At 45.0% G+C, this 20,027-nt stretch overlaps 1 protein-coding gene across 1 annotated transcript; it reads right to left on the reverse strand.

The window, feature by feature from the left end:
* Positions 1 to 11,067, reverse strand: mxra5a (matrix-remodelling associated 5a). The gene is made up of 8 exons (XM_034099564.1): positions 10,891 to 11,067; positions 10,174 to 10,402; positions 9,876 to 10,005; positions 9,162 to 9,552; positions 5,038 to 9,006; positions 3,716 to 4,634; positions 3,289 to 3,615; positions 1 to 2,295 (listed from the first exon to the last, which is right to left on the reverse strand). The coding sequence occupies exons 2-8, from the start codon at positions 10,362 to 10,364 to the stop codon at positions 705 to 707; spliced, it is 7,518 nt and encodes a 2,505-aa protein (XP_033955455.1). The 5' UTR covers positions 10,365 to 10,402; positions 10,891 to 11,067; the 3' UTR covers positions 1 to 704.
* Positions 11,068 to 20,027: the final 8,960 nt, after the last annotated feature.

A 20,027-nucleotide genomic window follows, 5' to 3' on the forward strand; every position in this document is an offset into this window, starting at 1 on the left:
TTCCGGTGGAGATGTTTTATTAAAATATGGGAAGGTGGCTTTGCCTCACAGTCCGTCAAAGACAAATCAAATATATATAAGGACATAGAACCTGAATCAGCATTTTTCAGAAGCAGATTCAAAGATGGTGCACACTGCTCAGAGCAGGACACTTCCATATCACTTATTGAAATATATTTCAGGTATGGACACAAATAGAAGATTACCGTTTATGCAAGGCACAGGATACCAACTGGAGTAAAAAATAAAAATCTTAACAAATCTTTATAGCATCATTATACATATATGTAATTAAGTTAAACAATATTTCCTTGTTAGAAAATGAAAAGTTATGCAATTCGCACGACATAATAATGTCATTGTCCAAAGCAACTGCACCACACTGTTAGCAGTTTATATAAAAAACGACCTGAAGTAAAAAATTACACTATCCCTATAATAGTTATTCTTTTGGTCAATGACCCTATGACTCCCATTTAGTAACCGGTAAACCAGATGTGGGATATTAGTCCTATGTACCATCAACTTCTGGCTTTGACACAGAATACACAGAAGCACCTCTGCAGGTTTTGAGTAATTCATTATTTCATCTTTGCAACAGCAGTTTACTAACATTTTGATCGTTAAAAACATAGGCTGCTTTTAACAAGGCAGTTGATTGGGCATACAGTATGAGAATGGATTACAATGATTGGTGAAGTTCATCAGAACACATTGAGAACCGTAGCTTTAGAGTCTACGCCAATGGCATTTCTAGCTGTGCATCGATAGACGCCAGCATCTCTCTGTGTGGGGTTCTGGATGATGAGGGAACCTTGGGGATGGAGGTACTTGTTTCCAAAAAGGCGTGGCTGTGCACTGACGGCCAAGCGTGTTTTATCAGGGGTTTCCCATGCAACCTCCACTCTAGGTATCCCAGTTGCTACGCAGTTCAACTGGACAGCAACTCCCTGTTTAGCGTAAGTCACAGAGGGCGGTCCGTTAGTAATTCGAGGAGGGTATGCGATTATGATCACTGATACAGAAAGCTGAGAGCTGCCGTACTCATTCGCAGCTCGGCAAACGTAGGAGCCCCGATCATAGACTGATACTTGTTGGATGGAAAGTGTCCCGTTTGGCAGGACTGCATATCGTCCGGCTCTTTGCGGCCTGTTGAGGACAACTGCACTGGGCAGTGTCCAAGAAAGTCTGAGTGGTTCGCCACTGGTTAAACAATGAAGCAGAAGCTGTTCCCCATTCACAATGCTGACAGGAGAGTTGTATCTATTAATGATCTCTGGCTTTCTCCCCGGGGACAATGTTATTGTACGCTCCACAAGCCCTCGAGAATTACGCCCCATACAGCGGTACATGCCCGTTTCAGAAACAGATGGGTTACTGATGATTAAAGAGCCGTCGGGTTGGTGGAAAAACTTGTTGACTCGAGCACCCATAGATAAAGGTGTGCCGTTCGGTAAGATCCATGTGGTGTGAGATAGTCTTAAGTCCTCATAGGTGCAATTCAAAGTCATGGCATTGCCAACAGTCAGCGACAGGCCATCTGTTTTGGACCCTCTAGATTGTGGCCTCTCGATGACTTCCTTTACATCCAAGTTGACCACGAGCCTGACCTCCCCTCCTTCATTACGGGCGATACAAACCAGCTGCCCAGAGTCTGTTCTCTTGGCGGACCGGATTTCCAAGGTACCATTTTGGTGAACTGTCATTCTGTTGCTGTAGTATGGAGCAGGAAGGATCACATTGCCCGGTAGAACCCACATGACACGAGGGGTTGGGGTCCCCTTTGCCACACAGTCCAACAGTTTCTGCTGATTCGGGACTGCAGTCACCTTGACGTCATTGGCAGTTCCTCTTAAGCCATTAATCGTTGGTGATGTCACTAGAACGTCCAGCCTGACGACTTTATTGTCTTGTCCTGCGTTGTTTCTGGACATGCAGGTGTAGTTACCTCCATCAAAACGCTGGACTCTTTGAACCACTAATGTCCCGTCATCCAGGACCTGATATTTGTCTATTGCAGGGGAGATGACTCTATGTGTAGGGGATATCCATGTGATGACTGGCTTTGGTTCCCCTTTGGTGTGACATCTCAGCGTCATGGTCTCACCGTAGAAAACCTTGACGATCTTTTGGTCTTTGTCTTGGATTTGTGGCGGAGAACTTGCCACCTTTACCTTGACTCTGACTTTCATCTCGTCTTTGCCAAGTTGGTTCTCGGCGTAGCAGGTATAATCGCCTTCTTCTGGCATGCCCACATGGTTGAAGAACAGCGTACCATTGTCAAACACCACATACCTACATTCCAGAGAGGAAAGGGGGGAGGGATTGTTACAATTTGATGAATGTCATTGAAGACTGACAGTCCATTTTTGGGATTGTGATCAATATTGTTATTACATGCAATTATTACACAACTCGTAAAAAAGGGGCTCCTTTTACGTTGTTTTCCTTTTCCTAAGAATCCATATAAATGAAAGATGGTTTTGAATTCCTTTGAATACCATAGGGTAGGTTCTGTATTTTCCTCCAAAGCCATTTCTTCTGTGTTCAGTTATACGTGTCAGAAAGAAATATGGGTTGCTCAACCGGAAAAGATTGACATGAAGTATTTACAGTGTTTTCCATGCGTCATTGCAGGACACAATAAATAATGTGGAAATACAAAGGAGTTTTTGTATTCTAGCAGCACATGCCAAAATTGGTCCTTGAAGTAATTTTCTGTAGACGTCCTTCAGTCATCAATCTTAAGGTGTTGAGCTGTCACAGAAGCACAGTCAGGAAATAGTTTCCAATACGTCAAATGAACACATCAAAAGTGTTTTGGGAACAGCACTAGCCAATAGTGACGAATAAATCATTTACTGTTTAGCAACACCTTGAAGAACATCCTCCTGGATCATTTTTCTTCATGTTTGCATTTCATGTATATTTTTCGTTATTATAGGTAATAATAATTCTAGTTATTCCACACACAACATGTAGGCGACAGAGCCCTCCTTTTTGGCTTTCCCTCAGGTTTCTTTTCATTGTTACCCTGTTGAAGTTTGTCCTCATATAAAGCTAGGGGCAAGGAACAGTAGGTGTTGTTTACTGTATAAATTAAATAGCACCTTGCGGCAAATGTCTGATTTATTATATTGGCCTTCATAAATAAAAATGACATTTTAGAAAACATTTTAGTTGGACTGTATGAAGAGAAAACTACCATATTTACAACTCATGCAGAACTTCTTTCACATCCTTCTTCCAATGTCCCAAAACTAAAACAATGTATTCAACTCCTCCTACCTGCGGGTGCGTCCCCTGCTGACACTATCTCTCTGCTTGACCGGGTTGACCATGGTGCCGTCTGGCAGAGCCCAGCTGATCTCGGGGTTGGGGAGACCCGAGGCCACGCAGTCCACCTTCAGGTCCCCACCGTACACCACCTCCTGGCTGGACCTGTGCTGCTTCTGCTCGATCTTGGCCGGCTTGGTGAGCACGTCGACGCGCAGCAGAACGTAGTCATCGCCCATCTTGTTACGCGCCACACACAGGTAGTCCCCGCTGTCCTTGTCGGTCACAGAGTGGATGGTCAACGTGCCATTTGGGAACACCTTGATCCTGGGGTCAAAACTGCAAACATAATAGAAACAATAGTATCCAGAGGATGTTAAAAGTATGCAGTTTTGAAACATTTGATTGGTGTTCATTAATAAGCGTGTGCATTTGTTACCTGTACTGAGCATCCACCAGCTTATTAGAAGGGGTCCTCCAGATGATCCGGGGCTCTGGCTGTCCTTTTGCCACACAGTTGAGCAGCAGCCTCCCCCCATAGACCACATCTGTTCTCTGGGGTGATGACAGGGTGATGCTGGCCTTCGCAGAGGACAGATTTCTCTTTATGCTCAGAGTTACTGTTCTTGAGCTGGATGCCACACCGTTACTGGCTGAGCACTCATATCTCCCAGCGTTCCCCGGGCCCAAGCCCCGCATGTACAGGGTTCCATTTGGGAAGACAAGGAGGTTGCGTGCAGTGACAAACTGGGAAGCAGTGAGCTTTACGCCATCCGGTGTGGTCCAGCGAATAACAGGCCGAGGGGCCCCGGTGGCCGTGCAGTGGATGTACGCAGTGCTGCCCTCTGTGAGCGTGGTGTTCTCGTGTTGTTTCTGCTGAATCACAGGTGGCAACGCTGAGACCGAGAGGCGGACTGAGACCGTGTCAGCTCCAGCTGCACTGCTGCCAATGCACTTATAAATCCCTCTGTCTGTGAGAGTGGCTTGGCTAATCCTTAGGGTTCCGTTACTGAAGACGGCCACATGCTGCTGAGGGGAAACGCCGAATGGGGCAGCAGCCACGTGGACACGGTTAGGAAGCACCCATGTGACTCGAGGCGTAGGGTGCCCCTCTACATTACACTCCACGTTGACGTCCCCACCCAGCCGCACAGTGATGTCTCTGTGCCGGGGCTGCAGGACCCGCGGGTGCCGAGAAAGAACCACCATGTTGAGCAGCATCTGGTCTGTGCCGTACTGGTTCTGGACTGTGCAGAGGTACTGGCCTCCATCCATGGGTTGTGTGTTCCTGATGGTTAATGTACCATTTGGATGGACCTCAAATCTGTGGACCCTGGTGTTCTTAGCAATACTCGCCCCTGCATTGATGAGAAGAGAGAGATTTAGATTTTTTTCCCACATAGTATAGCATTTAAAAGGTCCACGTATTTTGTCTCGGATTATCACAAATACACCTCCGCAATTCAAAAAGTCAGCAGAAGGAAGTGGAGATTGTTCAATAACAAACATGGTACAATATATTATTTTTGTGCACTTTCAATACATTTGACTTGGTATCTTAATGAATATTTAAAATAGCGTTATATTAATGATTTATTTTACTCAGTGCTTTTCACTAAATTAAAAACATCTCCTGGACTGTAACCCTAACCCTAACCAGCATCCAAGAAAATGTACACTGATATAATAACTATATCCTTTTTATGTGACAAGCCTGAACTGAAGTACATAACACACTGAGTTCTAATGAGTCATACATACCACTGGCAACCTTAGTCCACGACAGGAAGGGCATCGGCTCACCCTCAGCCCCACAGGGGAGCTGAGCATCTGTTTCAGCTTCCACGGTGAAAGTCTGGAAATCGCTCTTCGTGATCTTTGGCTTCCCTCTTAGAGTAGATCCTTGTCCAGGTAGCTGGTGATTCCTGGACACATCCGGGCGGCTTGTTTGAAGTCCCTCTGTGAATGGAAGAGTTTGGATCGCAACAGTTGGGGTGGGGGTGGGGGTGGCACTCGGGCTGATTTGACTGCTCATTGTTATGGCCTGGGAAGTTGGATTGTCACTAACAAATGGATCCGGTTTGTAGTAAGGTGGCTCGGTTGCAGGATGGAATTCAGATATTCTCCTGGGCTCTGAAGTGGTGAATTGTTGGTCTTGACTTTGGTTGTCTGGAATGTGGTTTATCCTGGGAGCCTCTTGAAAGGTGGCCCTCGAAGCAGGATCCATTCCTCCTGTGGTAGACATGCTTGGTCGTGTGACATGCATGAACCCGGCATCAGGCCTTGACGACGTAGTAGAGGGAGGTTTTGGTATGACAGTACTTGGTAACGGAAAATGATCTCCTATGTGTTCTTTAACATCTTGATCTACCACTGGCTCACTGATTGTGGTTTTACTTTCACTACGATTGGATATTTCAGTTACTGTAGATATATTTATAGTAACCTTTTCTTTTGCACCCTGAAAAAGCCTAAACAGTCTCGTCATTAAGCCAGTTTGAGTGTATCCAGAGGTTGTCTCAATTTCGTGTTCGATCAACAAAGCAGTTGAGGCGGATGGGGATGGTGGCAGTGAAACATGCGTGTGAATCTCTTCCAAAAGCGCATTTTCACCTTTTTCCGTGGGTGTGTTTTGATAGTCTGATTTATCCTGCTCGACATATGTTTGCGTCACTGTGGGAAAAAGCCCAGAGCTTGGCATAAGTCCGAGGTCTGCCGTAACACTGACCCTTTGTGTCTCCTCTGAGGGTTTAGCAGGTGGAACAGGGCTAAGTGTAAACCTCTGCTGAGTGAGGGATGTGAGCATATCCAGGCTCTCTGAAGGAGACACACTCTCTGAGATTCTCAAGGCTGTTTGAGAACTTGTCTTTCCGTGACCCACTCCTGGAGAGACTGTTGGAAATGATGGTGCCGTTGAAGTGCTTTCGAGTGGTGGTTTGGCCATGGGTAAATGGCTGTCTTTTGTCACGGAGGGAGAAGCTGGCGTTGAAGAGAGTTTAGTGGCTACCTCAGCGTCATGCCCTGAGACTTTGCCTCCTTCGTGACTCAGTCTGCCTGATGACGCTGCTTGGCTGAATGGAACAGTGGTATTGAAACTGGCTGTTGTAACTTCTAATGGTTCTATTTTTAGCTGTGTGGATGCAGTGGTCGTTACTGTTGCTAGGGGAGCTGTTGCAGGTGGGCTGGTAATAAACTTGGTGGGTTTGTTCAGCTTTTGTTTCCTTTTGTTTGGATTTCTCCGACGACCCCCATTCCTTCTCCTGGAGGATGGTTGTCGGAGACGCGGAGGAGATTGTCCTTCAGACCGCCGCCTTCCTGTTGTGAGGAGAAGAGTTGCTGGAGATACTGTTGTGAGCGTTGCTTCAGATGCAAATATTGTATCCTTTGGCTGAGTATGCAACTGCGATGTTGCTGCAGTTGCATTTAAATATTTTCCATAATCCTCTCGGGTCGTTTCTGACTCATTTGGGTTGACCGAAGGGATCAGTTGCCTTCCCCTTGAAGAGAGTTCTCTGTCATTATCAGAGCTGGAAACAACATTTGGTCGATCCATATTCCCTCTCCTCTCTGATGCCTTGGATCCATCAGCTGTTTTGACTCTATTAACATCTGTATTTGTGCTAAGCTTCTCTGTGCGCCTGCTACTCGTAGTGTTTGTGTTAGCCTGCCAGAAAGTGACAGCGTGTGGGGGAACAGATGTGGTCTGCTGTGGGAGGGAAAATACTCCGTTTGAAGTTGTGAAGCTCATATCTTGGATTGTGTGCTGTACATTGTGTGTGAGCGTTGTGTGTGGCTTTGCTGTTAATTGTATGCTGTGACTATTTGCTGTCTTATGCGCATTATGCGTGGTGTAGGTATTAGAAGTGACATGCGTGCTTTGACCTTGTGTATTCTGTGTATCCGTTTTTATTTGTGTATGTTGTGTTGGAATGTGTGTTGTCGTGAAGTAATCCTGGCCCTCCTGTTCCTGCACAAATATGGCGTCTGATGAGCCCTCAGTAACGTCGTGTGTTTGGGTTGTCTGCTCGGTCGGTTTCCTCTCTGTTGTAAGCTGAACTGGAAGTGGCGTCACAGCATTCTGACCTTTTCTATCCCTAATCTTAGACAAAATATCCGCCCATTTCTCTGGGTCTATTTTACTCTTTGAAATATTAACCTTCCGCCTGCCATCAACTATATTCTTCCTGTCTTCAACACGTGATCCGGTTGGTTTTCGAAGCACAGACGGCCTCCTCCACACATTCCTTGACGGGTGGACACCCCTCCTGCCAGGGGACACACCTTCAGGAATTCTCCTTCTCAAAGGGGTCATCGGAGCCCCCACCTGAGTGACCCCAATGTCCCCTGATGCCTCCTCCGCTTCCTCTGTGGGGACTTTAATCTGAGTGTTCAGCCCCGACGCTGACTGAGGTCTTGCTGGAAACTTCCTCAAAGGCCTTATCAGCCCTTTGCGCCTGACCAGAGTGAGTTTTGTAGCCAGTGTGTCCACGCCATGTTGATTAATAGCTACACATTTATAATAACCACTGTCCAATAACTGAGTCTGGGGGATATGGAGAGTGCCGTTAGAATACACCACAGCCCTAGAGGAGTTGGCTTGGAAACTAACTATGTTGTTGTTTGGTAGAATCCATTTAACTTCAGCATCAGGGGATCCAGATGTCGTGCAAGGCAGGGAAATTGGGTTGCCTGCAAATCCCTCGATGAGTGAAATTGAGGCGTCCTCCCCCGGTGGAGGGCTTGAGGATTCCTGCACTGTCAGATGGAATGGCATGGCAGCAAGGTCTCCATGAACCTTAGCAATGCAGTAATACATTCCAGCATCTGTGTGGCTGACAGGTTTAATCACCAGCCTCCCGTCAGTGGACACAGTCAACCTGTTGTCTGGGCTGCTGTACGGGGCCTCCACCTTCGAGCCGTCTGGCAGCATCCAGCGGAGGACCTGCTGGCCAGAACTGTGCACGTTACATTGCATTTCACTTGGACTTCCCAGGATAGCACTCAACACTTCTCGGGTTGTGTTTGTTGACTCAATCATGACCCATGTTCTCCTCTGTCTCCTCACCGTCTCGGCCGGCACCGTCTCTGAAAAGTCCGTGCTCAGGATCAGTTTTACCATCTTGGCTGACGATTGCAGTCTGTTCAGCTGAAGGTTTGCAGATGTCTGCATCAGCCACACCGGCTGGGCCATCATGTTAACTTTAACACCTGTGAAGTACTGGGCATCCTTCTCAGAGTCCTGCTTGTACACATAGGTTGGATGAGGGTCGTTTTTGAGCAGAACCCCCCTTTGTAAGTGGGCTGGCACATTGCTGTAGTACGCAATGAGCCTCCACAGTTGCTCATACTTTTCTCTATCCACCGGACATTCAAGATCAACGGACACAGAGATGTTGGATGCCAGCTGGACCTGGTTGACCTGCTCCCAGCTGATCTTGGAAAGTTCTCCTGGCTCACTAATCCCGCACTCCAGGTCCACTCCATTCCCGTGTTCGTCCGAAAGGCCCAGGGAGATGTTTCCAAATGGTTCCCTGAAATCCTCCGTGGTCATGACCTCACTTTCCACGTCATCGGGTGGAGAAGTCCTATGAGGAGAGCTGATGACAGGGCTGATGCAGACCAGGTTCTCCATAGCCTGAATTTCTTTCTTCTCGAGGTGCCTGGGAGAAGAGCACATGGGACACAGTTGGCCACCAGGAAGGGCCTTGTCCTTTTTACATTTCAAGACACCTGCGGACAAAAAAACAAGCTGTCAAATAAGACCTCAAAGTAGACTTGAATTATTTTTGAATATTCTAAAATCTTCTCAATCAGTTCACACGACTTTAAACGCAAGAATAAAGGCATTTCAAAACCAATTGTAGTGCAGGAATTCTGCGTCTAACCTGGTGAGGTTTTATCCCAGCCATGGAGCCATCTCATGTTGCAGTCGCATCTCCATGGGTTCCCATGGAGATGCAGGTTCTCCAGCTGAGGCATGGTTGCTACCAGCCTGGAGGGCAGCGAGGTCAGCCCGTTGTCAGACAGATAGAGGTGCCTTAGAGTGGAGACGTGGAAATGGCCCATCAGAGTGAAGGTGGAGAACGTTGCTGGGTGAAGCTGCTGAATCCTGTTGCCTTCCAGCTGCAGCATCCGCAGAGAGGTGAGGCCCTGGAAGGCGTCCGGGTGGATGAACTCCAGGTGGTTGTGGTCCAGGTGTAATCTGGCTAAAGCCCACAGACCATGAAGGGTGTGTCTATTGATATTCTTCAGCTTGTTGTAGCTCATCTTCAACATCTAAACCAACAAGGAGAAGCATAGTCAGGATTAGTAATGATGACATCAGGATGGAAACACCCTTTTTCAAATGTGGTGATGATAGCACTTAAGTATCGCATTTTCCTGTACGTAGTTATTCTGAGGTTTTTATCCAGGTTGACACCTAAAAAGGCCATTTGGTGACTCCAAAAGTGGCTTAAGCTATATGATATTATTGCCCACTATAGAGCTGTAAAATACAATAATTTGGAAAAAATCAACAGAGCATACCAGACTCATTGGGATTCAGTGTCTTACTAAAGTATTACTACGACCAACATTCCTGTGTTCATCCAGTGTACCTGTAGAGAAGAGAGATCCCTGAACACTCCATTGGGCAGACTGTGGATGTCGTTCCCATGGACCATCAGGAGCTCCAGCTTCCTCAGACCAGCCAGCGATTTGTCTGTAATCTTATTAATGCTGTTGAACCTGAAACAACCGAACCAGAGTGGGCGGTGTTATATCTAAACATTCATGAGACACAATGATCGTGAATTGGCATGCCATAAAACGAAATCCCGTTGCATTAAGAGTGTAATCCAGTCACTGATGGTATAGCAGAATAACAGACAGGCTGAAGATGCAAACTTCACTGACCCCAGGTTCACTCGCTCCACGTGTTTGGACACAGCTGCTGGGATGCTGAGGAGGGAGCGGAAGGTGCAGTGGAGCTCAGCGGGCTGGGGGCAGGAGCAGGGCCGGGGGCAGGGCACTGAGGCTGCAGGGGGCCACATCACCATCAGCAGCACAGTGTGGACGAGGCACAGGGCGGGGGGGTCCATCTTCATGTAGAGAGGAGTAGTCACTGCAGCTGCCTGTGTGATAACTACAATAACAGTGGTAAACATGACACATGCAGTTAGTATTTATAGTTTATTTGTATATTAATAATGACCATGGAAAGAGGGGCAATTCAGAATATATAAGACAATAACTTGAATACATGATTTATTTATTTAAGATGCAGTGTACCAGATTACATCTAAACCAATGTTTCTCTCAATGTCTCTGTTTTTAGGAAATAAAGGTAATAAAGAATGTAAATAGAATAATGGAATAACGTATATTTTAATATTTTAATTTAATTGGAGATCGTGTTTAAATAACACTTTTTCCAGGAAAGAAAGGCAATAAATATAAAGCAAAAAGTCTTGATTGGATAAAACTTTAATTTGAATTTCTTAACATTATAGATGTCAGAAGAAATCCCTCAGAGGGCTTGAACGCGTATCCGAGTTTGGCTCTTGTTTTGTGGGTAACTCTCTGTCCCCGCATGCGGTGAACTGCGGTAAAAAAAGATATAAATGCTCTTACCTTAAAATCGCGATATCCTCTCTTGAGGGAACTCCTGGTATTCCATTTGGCTACAGTCCCGAAAGCGCACTACCAAAAGTTGGTGTTGCAAAATGAAAATGCCGTGCAGAGCAGAAACCGAAAACAGATTTGTATATAAAGCTTAAGGAAAAGTTTGTGTCACTCCTCAAAGCCCCTCGTGCTCTGCGGACCTCAGTGAGGACAGAGTGAAGGCTGCTCCGGCGCGCGTGCTGAGGAGGCGCAACAGGAGGAGCCAGGAGTTCCTCGAGAGGATGGAGAGAGTCTAGTGGATGGTCTCCATGAAGAATATGATACTGTAATAAATACAAATACACTGTGAAGAACGCTTGGATAGTGTTGCTGGGATTGTAGGGAGTAAAAGGGAACACGGGGATCTTAGCCTTTGCAGATGCATTTACATGCACACAAACTACATGCATTTATTCCCCCAAATAAATGATCTTTATTTAAAGGTAAACAAATATATCAGAGTGTTTGTAGCGCTGTGCCACAATTCGCCCATAAACTGTGCCGTCAATATTAAACTGCTGCCTGTGGAGAGGGGGAGGCTGGGGGGTAAAAGGTATCAAAGCCCTTTCATTAACACTGACTCACGCACAGCTTGCAGTCTAGACACACACCCATTGGAAAAAGCGTGCACAGACAAACACAGGACAACAATGGGCCTCACATCAAGAAGCTGATTGCCGGCAGGTGGGCTAGAGGACACACACACACACACACACACACACACACACACACACACACACACACACACACACACACACACACACACACACACACACACACACACACACACACACACACACACACACACACACACACACACACACACACACACAATAGTGACTTCATGATTTATTTTCAATATGCTTCCAGGATTAAATATGACTCTTATAACCCTTTACAACTAGCAGCTAAAAGAAAATTGTGCTCCAAGGAAAAATAGTAGATTGCAGTTTCAATAAAAACATGATCAGACATAAATAACCAAAACAGCATTAAATAAATACAATACATATCAATTAAAATGAAGTAATTTAATCAAAGAGCTAGTGGTTTATGTAAATCATATTCTTGTTTCATATTATTTTAATATAATTTACAACATGTTAATAGCTTATCAATGGAGCAGGATCTAAAAAGCACATCTGTCAGAAAAGCTTTTATGAGTAATTGTGTTACAGTAATTAGAGAGAGAGAGAGAGAGAGCAGCAAATGGACGTGTAATTATAGGAGAAAGTCGTGATGATTACCATGCAAATGCCCCCCCCTCTTGACAAGCTGTCAATCACACAGAGATGCATGGGTATACAGCTGTGCAGTCATCAAATATAAAGATATTTGTTCTGCCATAATCATAAATGTTATTGTGCAGTGAACGGATCTATTAAACTGGAAGTCAAGTGGAGGTTTTTCCTGATAAAACACAATTTGCCTTGGTCCATGTTTCATCTTTACAACAAGGGATTCCTTCCATGATGCTCGGCCTGTGACGAGACGTTCATGGACCGCATTTGCTTCGATGGCTATAAAAGTGCAGACAGCTTCAGGCTCTATAAAAACTGAGAGAAAAACGCTGCAGTTGGAAAATTCTATAAACAGAGGAAGTGGTGGCTGTAATGTGGTCTCTCTTATCATGCTTTATTATTCTCCAGTAATTACTCAGTATTTATGTTGAATTCAAGATGAATTATCCCCCATTAGAATAAACAAGTCTTTTCACCAAGTTGAAACATTCCCTCATTCTGTTACAGCACCCGACAGTGGCCTGAATTCCAAATCATCGTTATTTTTCTGTAGGACCTGTAGCCTACAAATCTTCAATTGGTGTTAGTCCAATCATAATACATTCCAGATTACCTCCAAACAGTCATATCTGCATTGGTGGACAATATACGGTGATTTTCTATTTACAAACCCCATTTCTTAAAATACTTACTCCATTAATTCAGCAATCATATGACGTTTTAAGGGAATAGTAAAGTATTTTATTTGATAAACTAAGAGAATAGACTCAAATACAATACATTACTGAATTAGGAGTCAGATTACGTTATCACAAGAATAACCCCTCCGGTGTTGACTTTCCATAACCTTTCCGATGTCACTTGTATTGTAACCATGACAATGAAAGGTGGTCATTTTAACGTTGTTTCCTTGAACCTAACAGAGAGTTTCTGTGCCTTAACTAGCAGTTGGGAAGGCAAAGACAAACTAAAGGTGGAAATAACGAATCACTTCCCTAATTGAAGTGGTAATCATTCACTATTTAGTTTGTTTACTTGTTTCCTAAAATACACCGTCTCAGTTATTACAGAATCAGAATCAACCACTGTATAAGTTAGCAGCAACGTAGCTTATTGATAATGGTATCACGTTATGATGTAACGTTACTGTAAATTGTCTTGATGCTAAGCTAGGCTAGCAGCAGCTCTGCATTCACATTGACTAAGGAATAATATTGATCTTCTTGTCTCATATGAAAGCAGATGATATTGAAGGCAAATCGAATGGTTGCCAACAGTAACATGCGTTGGACACGAGGTTGGACAGATTGCAGTCGATGGTACACTTCCTATGAGTCCAGTGTACGGGCATATGAAGGCCTGAGGATGAGGAGAGCCTCTGTGTGCTGTCAGCTACCGTGACAAACCTGAAAATAAACTGAGTTCCAGAAAGTTTGAGTGTATAAATATGTCTGACTGTGCCTGTCGGAGAGAAAAAGGCAATAAAAGAGGGAGAAGTGAAAAGAGTATTCCTGCCTTTACACACCCTATAAATCTCTCCCAGTCAGACATATGGCTCTCGTATGTGCTCATGGTGCCTTTCTGCCATTGAATGACAATTTGCTTGGAGAAAAGCCTGCGGAGTCGTGCCAGAGAGCGCTTGGATGCAGTTTGGACATTACATGAACACCAAGGGAAGCCTAATGCCTGGAAAGTCAGAAAGTGAAATCCTCAACATCTGCAGACGCATCCCGGGCCGCCGTGTTGGAGGCTGTCGAGGCGGCAGGAGGGAAAGGGATTAGCGCTTCATCCTTCTTCCCTCCAGACCCAGAGAGGCAGCGCACGGTGAAGCCGAATCCCTCAAGATTTATTCACACGCCCACGTTATTCCAGCCTCGAGCACAAAGGCAGAACTTGGCAAATGGGTACAGATATGAGAGTCATTACAGGCAGAGGGAAAAGTACCTCATTGCCGGGTGGAAAATCATCCATGACCTCGTCACCTCTGGACATATTTTGGAACGTTTACATGCGTCAGCTTTTACAACACGACCTTGACTGATTTTCTCCCCCGTGTCCTCCACGCTGGGTCGGTTATGACCTCATGTAAGAGCCTGACCCATGGCAGATGACAGCAGGGGGAGGCTGAAGTATGTCACTCAAGTGTAGAGGCAGACAAGAATGGTGAAAGAGAGGAGCTCTTCAAGCAGCCAGACCAGAATCACTCAGATCGGACATTTGATCTACAATCAGAGGCTTTGAACTGCTTTGATTGACATCCAAAATCACTGTTTTTACCCCCATACGACTCCTGATGTGAATTTAGTTGCCAACTGATGCACCCAGAGATATTTTTGGTGGACTTATCCCTCACTTTGTGTCACTGATGGACTGTAATCCCATTCCTGCACCGCCTCTCGCACTCAATATGCTCTTGAACTAAATCACTGAAGTTTCCATGCTCTGTGATGTAGTCACACACACACACACACACACACACACACACACACACACACACACACACACACACACACACACACACACACACACACACACACACACACACACACACACACACACACACACACACACACACACACACACACACACACACACACACACACACACGGAGCAGGAATGACGTCCGTTCCTCTGACACAACCACACAGGACCAATACTTCCAAATATCCACTGCATAATAGATGTTTATATTGCTAAACAAATCAAAGCATTCTACCAAGTCGTATATTTGAACGTAGAAATGGCACCTTGATTTGTGTAATTGTCTGTGATTAAAGCGTCTTTATTATTGTTTTGATGGCTTTTACTTCATGTGAACATTTTTGTCCATGTGAGAAAAGACAAGAATTCTGAGCAGGATGACCATCTGCTGGAGGGATATTTCACAACCTGGCAGCCCATAAAGTGATCTAATAGCGGCTTTTAATTGATCCATGTGATTTATAACAAGTCATGAGTTACAATGGTTGCATTTATATAGCGTTTTTCGTCTCGTTGCGACCATCCAAAGCACTTTTACAACACATTCACACAGATTCATATATTGGTGGCAAAGGTTACCATATGAGGTGTCACCTGCTCACCATGAGCCAAAATCATTCTAACACACCGTTGGCTCAGCCATTGGAACCAATTTGGGGTCTATATCTTGCCCAAGGACACCTCAACAAAGTAGACCTGATTAGACCATTTCTCTATCTCATGAGCCGAAGCCGCCCACACAACTTCAGTATATAAACACATTAAGAAGGGAGTGACTGATTTCTGCTCATGTCACAGTTGTATTAAAAGGCAATGATTCTTAAATATGGCTACATACTATGGCTACATACGCTCTGTAAATGTCCGGCAGTAGCCCTGAGAAAGCTGCTAGCTTAACTGCGTGTGCTCTGTCGCAGGTTTCTAGGTCAGTTCCCGAATTCTAGGCAGGCCCCTTCTTTCACCGTTCTGTATTCTGCTGGCTTGCAGCATCCCTTCAGAGAATAAACAGACTCCCCTGCTGCAGCTGTTCTCAGACCTGCAGATTCCTCGCGTGGGCTGGCTGCTGGGCAGAAAAAAAGCGCCAGGGTCTGCCCGCCGCCATGAAGCTGCAGTCGCCTAAGACGCAGGGGCAGCGGGTCACACTGCGCCAGGTGTCGCCCTCATTAAACATGCACAGCAATAATTACAGGAATGTGGAGGGGTTCATATTAAAAACACACGTGCATATCCCAACAGGCTTGTACAAGGATGCTGACTCATTAAATTAACCAACACACGTTCCTATTCCGTTATATTGGCCCTGAGCTGTATCTCTCTGTGTGCATTCTTGAAACAGTTCCTGATAATAAATACAATGGCGTCTTGTTCAGTAGCCTACATATTTTTTTTATTAGCATTTTTTTTCCATTTGGCTTCAGTGCTCTGCTTGCTGTTTGTTGTATGTTGTCCAGTATATCAAATTGTAGCATAATATTGTGTATAACATTTAGAAATTCCATTATTACAGTCCTTGAATATGATTAGCCTAATATGCAAACTAATTGAGTTATGGTGAGCATAATATCTCCATTTCTCCGAAGTTATATTGAGTAGATATTATCTTTTCTATACTTAAAATCTAAATATTCACTCTTTCTCAAGTAATATGTTCACTTTTCTTTAGTGATAGATATACTAATACTTTTCTCTAGTGACCTTTATATGTTTTTTTGTGTCTTTCCTAGTTATTTCTTCAGTTTTCTCCATTTAATAGCTTCAGAGTCTTGATGCATGTCGTTAAACTAACACAACATAATGAGAGTGCCAATGTGATAAACACTATTTTAGGAATAGCACATTTAATGACGATATCTGTGATTTCCCAGCTCTGGGATTTGGTGAAATTACAGCCTGAAGTGCTTTATTGCCTAATTTGTGCTCCACATACCTGAAGTGTCAGTCACACCTCAGTCCAACTAAACAAACAAACACGCAGTTGTGGATATCGAGGGAATGCTATCTGGTTACCTGAAGACTTTCACAATTCAAGACAGCGATCAACAGGTTCTATCTAGATATGGAAGATGTGAAGTGATGTGGGGAGGTATCTCCACTCCCAGGGGAGTAACACATCAGCTGTAAGTGACTCCCTCATCTGGCATGTCCAGTGCATAAAGAAGAGGGAGGCAGCTGGATCATAAGAAAGCTATGCAGTGGAATAACGATGTGGAAGCTCCAGTTTCGTGGGAGAGGAAGCCACCTGTTATTGAACAGGATCCTGCATGCACTGTGTAATGTCTCGTTGCTGAAAGATCTCAGCCACGTTGCTTTTTAAAACCCTGGGTCATCGAGAAGTCCCTGTGACCTGAATGCAGTCCCACAGAGTCAGAAGACATAAAGCAGTCTTTAGTGACGTCTCCACGGAGCATCGTTCTATCTCTAAGGCACGTCTGCTCTCCATCGAGTGTCTCCTTCTCGCCAGCGTCCTCTCCTCTGGGCCAATCAGCCGCTCCATTTCCTCAGCTGGGAAGAGAGAATGGAGCCAGGTCCATTTGTCTCCATCAGCAGTGAGATCGGTCTCCATAGAATAATGCACAGCGATCCAGAACAGCTCACGCTACTCAAAGTTTCAAGAGACATTTCTGGCGGTTTAAAAGCCGAAGCGCGCCCCCTGAAAGCCAGTGTTTAGCTGCAGAGAATGATGGAGTGTTTTGCTGAAGAGCACTTGTTGTGGGCAGGAAGCTTACATTGATGTGTCAGTTTAGCAATAGCCTATTGGCCAGAATAACTGATGGGACCCATTTGTCCACACAGCATTCTGAGGCCAACTCCAAGGTCCCTCGTCCGAAAAGGGCGTGAGCGGCAGGAGCTCATTAGCGAAGGATGGAGGCATTTGGAGGGGCTAAAAAAACAGAGATCGAATGTATAAAGAAAACAAGGAAATCTGCCAATGATCTTAAAGTGGGCGAAAAGAGGGGAAAGAGAAGCCGTTAGAAGTTAAAAGCTATAAGGCTATAACCTCTCTGCAGAGACTTTAGGGAGAGTGGGGAATCATACCGAACTGCTTACAGCTGCTGGAAGGATACAGAGATCCGTTTATTGGAGTAGAAATAACCTCATGATCAAAGACAGGATGTATGGACCAGAAATCAGATTCTACTGTAATGTTCCATGGCCTGAAATGACCTGAAATAAACACAATGCTTTCCTTTCGATTACTGAAGAGACACAGAGATGGGAATCCACTCCAGTGAACTGAAACAGAGCGCTCAGGCCAACTGCCGCTGACAATCCATGTGACGATAGCCGCCTGTTTGTGTTATTATGCTCTTTCCGGGTCATGAGGGGATAGTTATGTTCAAGCTGGCCTCAGTTTGTCGAGCAGCACACAGTGGAGGCTCTGCAGTCATAGCCAACATTAAGCTAGAAGTGAGCAGCCACACTTTAAGCCAGCAGACCTGTATTCACAATTGTGCAAAAATATCCCCTAGAACACATGGTATCACTCTGCAAATCATTTACTCATGCCTAGATCTTTGGGCGGACGTAGAGAAGGAAGCACGTAGGAACCTGCAAATGACTTTTAGCCCCATTTCACAAGCTAAATAAAGTTGGACATGCGCCAATGCATTTTCAATATACTTTTTAAAACGATACAACCTGGATTGCTTTAAAATGTATATTTGTACCTATCTGGACAACGCGATACTTAGTAGAATTAGCCTTATACAACCCACTGTGCCGCCAGGGATGCTAGCACTACTTAAAAGCATTTTCAAAGGCTTTGTTGGTGCCTTTCAAAATGAGAATTTCACGAGGTGACACTGGTAAGGATAAGGGAAACGGCTCACATGCTTCAGTCCATTTTCCAAGCCATATCATTTATTTAGCTGACACTTTTATCCAAAGCCACCTGCAGTCAGTCCACCACAACAACACTTTACGGAAGCCTTTGTTCCGTATTGATTAAAGGCATATGTTCCAACCACCAGAAGACACAACAACACAAGCCTTTTTGTGTGTTGTGGTCAAGATGTTCATATCAAAGAGCTTCCAGAGCGGCTCCAATAGGATTGTTAGCAATTGTTTTCGCCTGATAGATACTCATTATGGACCTCACTGTAAAGACACTAACTTTTTACATCATGATAATTTCACGCTCTTCAAACTGAGATAGACAGATAGAGCCAAACACAAATCATACTCCACATTTTTTTTTCTCCAGGCTCTCCTCTTCCTCCTAGGTGAAACATAACATAATACAGAGAACACACATGTGTATTGCAAAACAGGGATGCTCAGGAGGAGACAGATGGGACTCAGAGTTTTGGGAAGCAGATGCATCTCTGAAACAAAAACACATGGAGAAGGGACCACAATGCCAGGCTAACACATGCAGACAGACGGGGAGAGGAAGAGGAGGAACATGCTCAGTATGTCTTCATACATCCACAGCATCCAATTCATTGTGCCCTTCACAAATAAGAGATGGCATACTTCTATACGAAGTTTGAAAGTGTTTTAAGGTTTACGCAATCAATCAGCAGCCTGCCCTCTGTAAAAAACAGTCCACATGTGCTACATTTCAAAGAGTGACCACGCAATTCATCATCGAGCACATATCTCAGCAGTAAGACGTGAGTGGGGGAGGGTGAGCGAACCAGATTTCCATTACAACACGTTGGCGTTGTGTCTGGACAGTGAGTTATTCATCGAGGGAATGATGGGGATTTGCAGGGGAATTAATTTCTTTCCTGGACCGTAGTAAATATTTGAAAACACTCCCGACAAGAGTGGCAGCTATTCTTTGAGGACGGCCATGCACACCATCTAACACGGTCAAACTGTGTAACGAAGACACATTAGGCGTCAGGAATCGGGGTGATTCATTGGCTTTCGGTGGGCCAAGTGAACTAGGCAGCAGTGTTTGGATGTGTTCCTGGCCTGCAGGATGATGAATCCCGGACCCCGAGTCTCTCCCTCTTGTCTCACAGCCATCAGACTGTGTATAATGTTTCCTTTCTCCGGTGCCAAGAACTTGTCTCCAATAGCGCCGAGTCCCACATTGTGCTCGACAGCAAAGCGTCCGTGTTACTCGGCGCGTCGAGGGGTCAAGAGGCTAAGTGGGCTTAATGTGCAAACAAGCATGGATCCAGTTGGAGAGGGGAAGCTAATGTCCATAAACAAATCATTTCTAGGCTAGGCAAGAGAAGTCAGGAGTAGATTCGAAACACATGGGAGGTATTTGAGGGAAGCCTGGGTGATTGAGCTTGAAAGTGGGCTCCTATGTTTGGTTGGGAGGAAGAGACAACAAGACGATATTGTGTGAGTCAAGCCCCATCACATCCAGTTGATGTTCTGCTGATGGATGTAAGCACCGGTGTGACGTGTACCCAAGGCTCATTT

This window comes from Pseudochaenichthys georgianus, chromosome 2, assembly GCF_902827115.2.
Source record: "Pseudochaenichthys georgianus chromosome 2, fPseGeo1.2, whole genome shotgun sequence".
Classification (NCBI taxonomy): Eukaryota; Metazoa; Chordata; class Actinopteri; order Perciformes; family Channichthyidae; genus Pseudochaenichthys; species Pseudochaenichthys georgianus.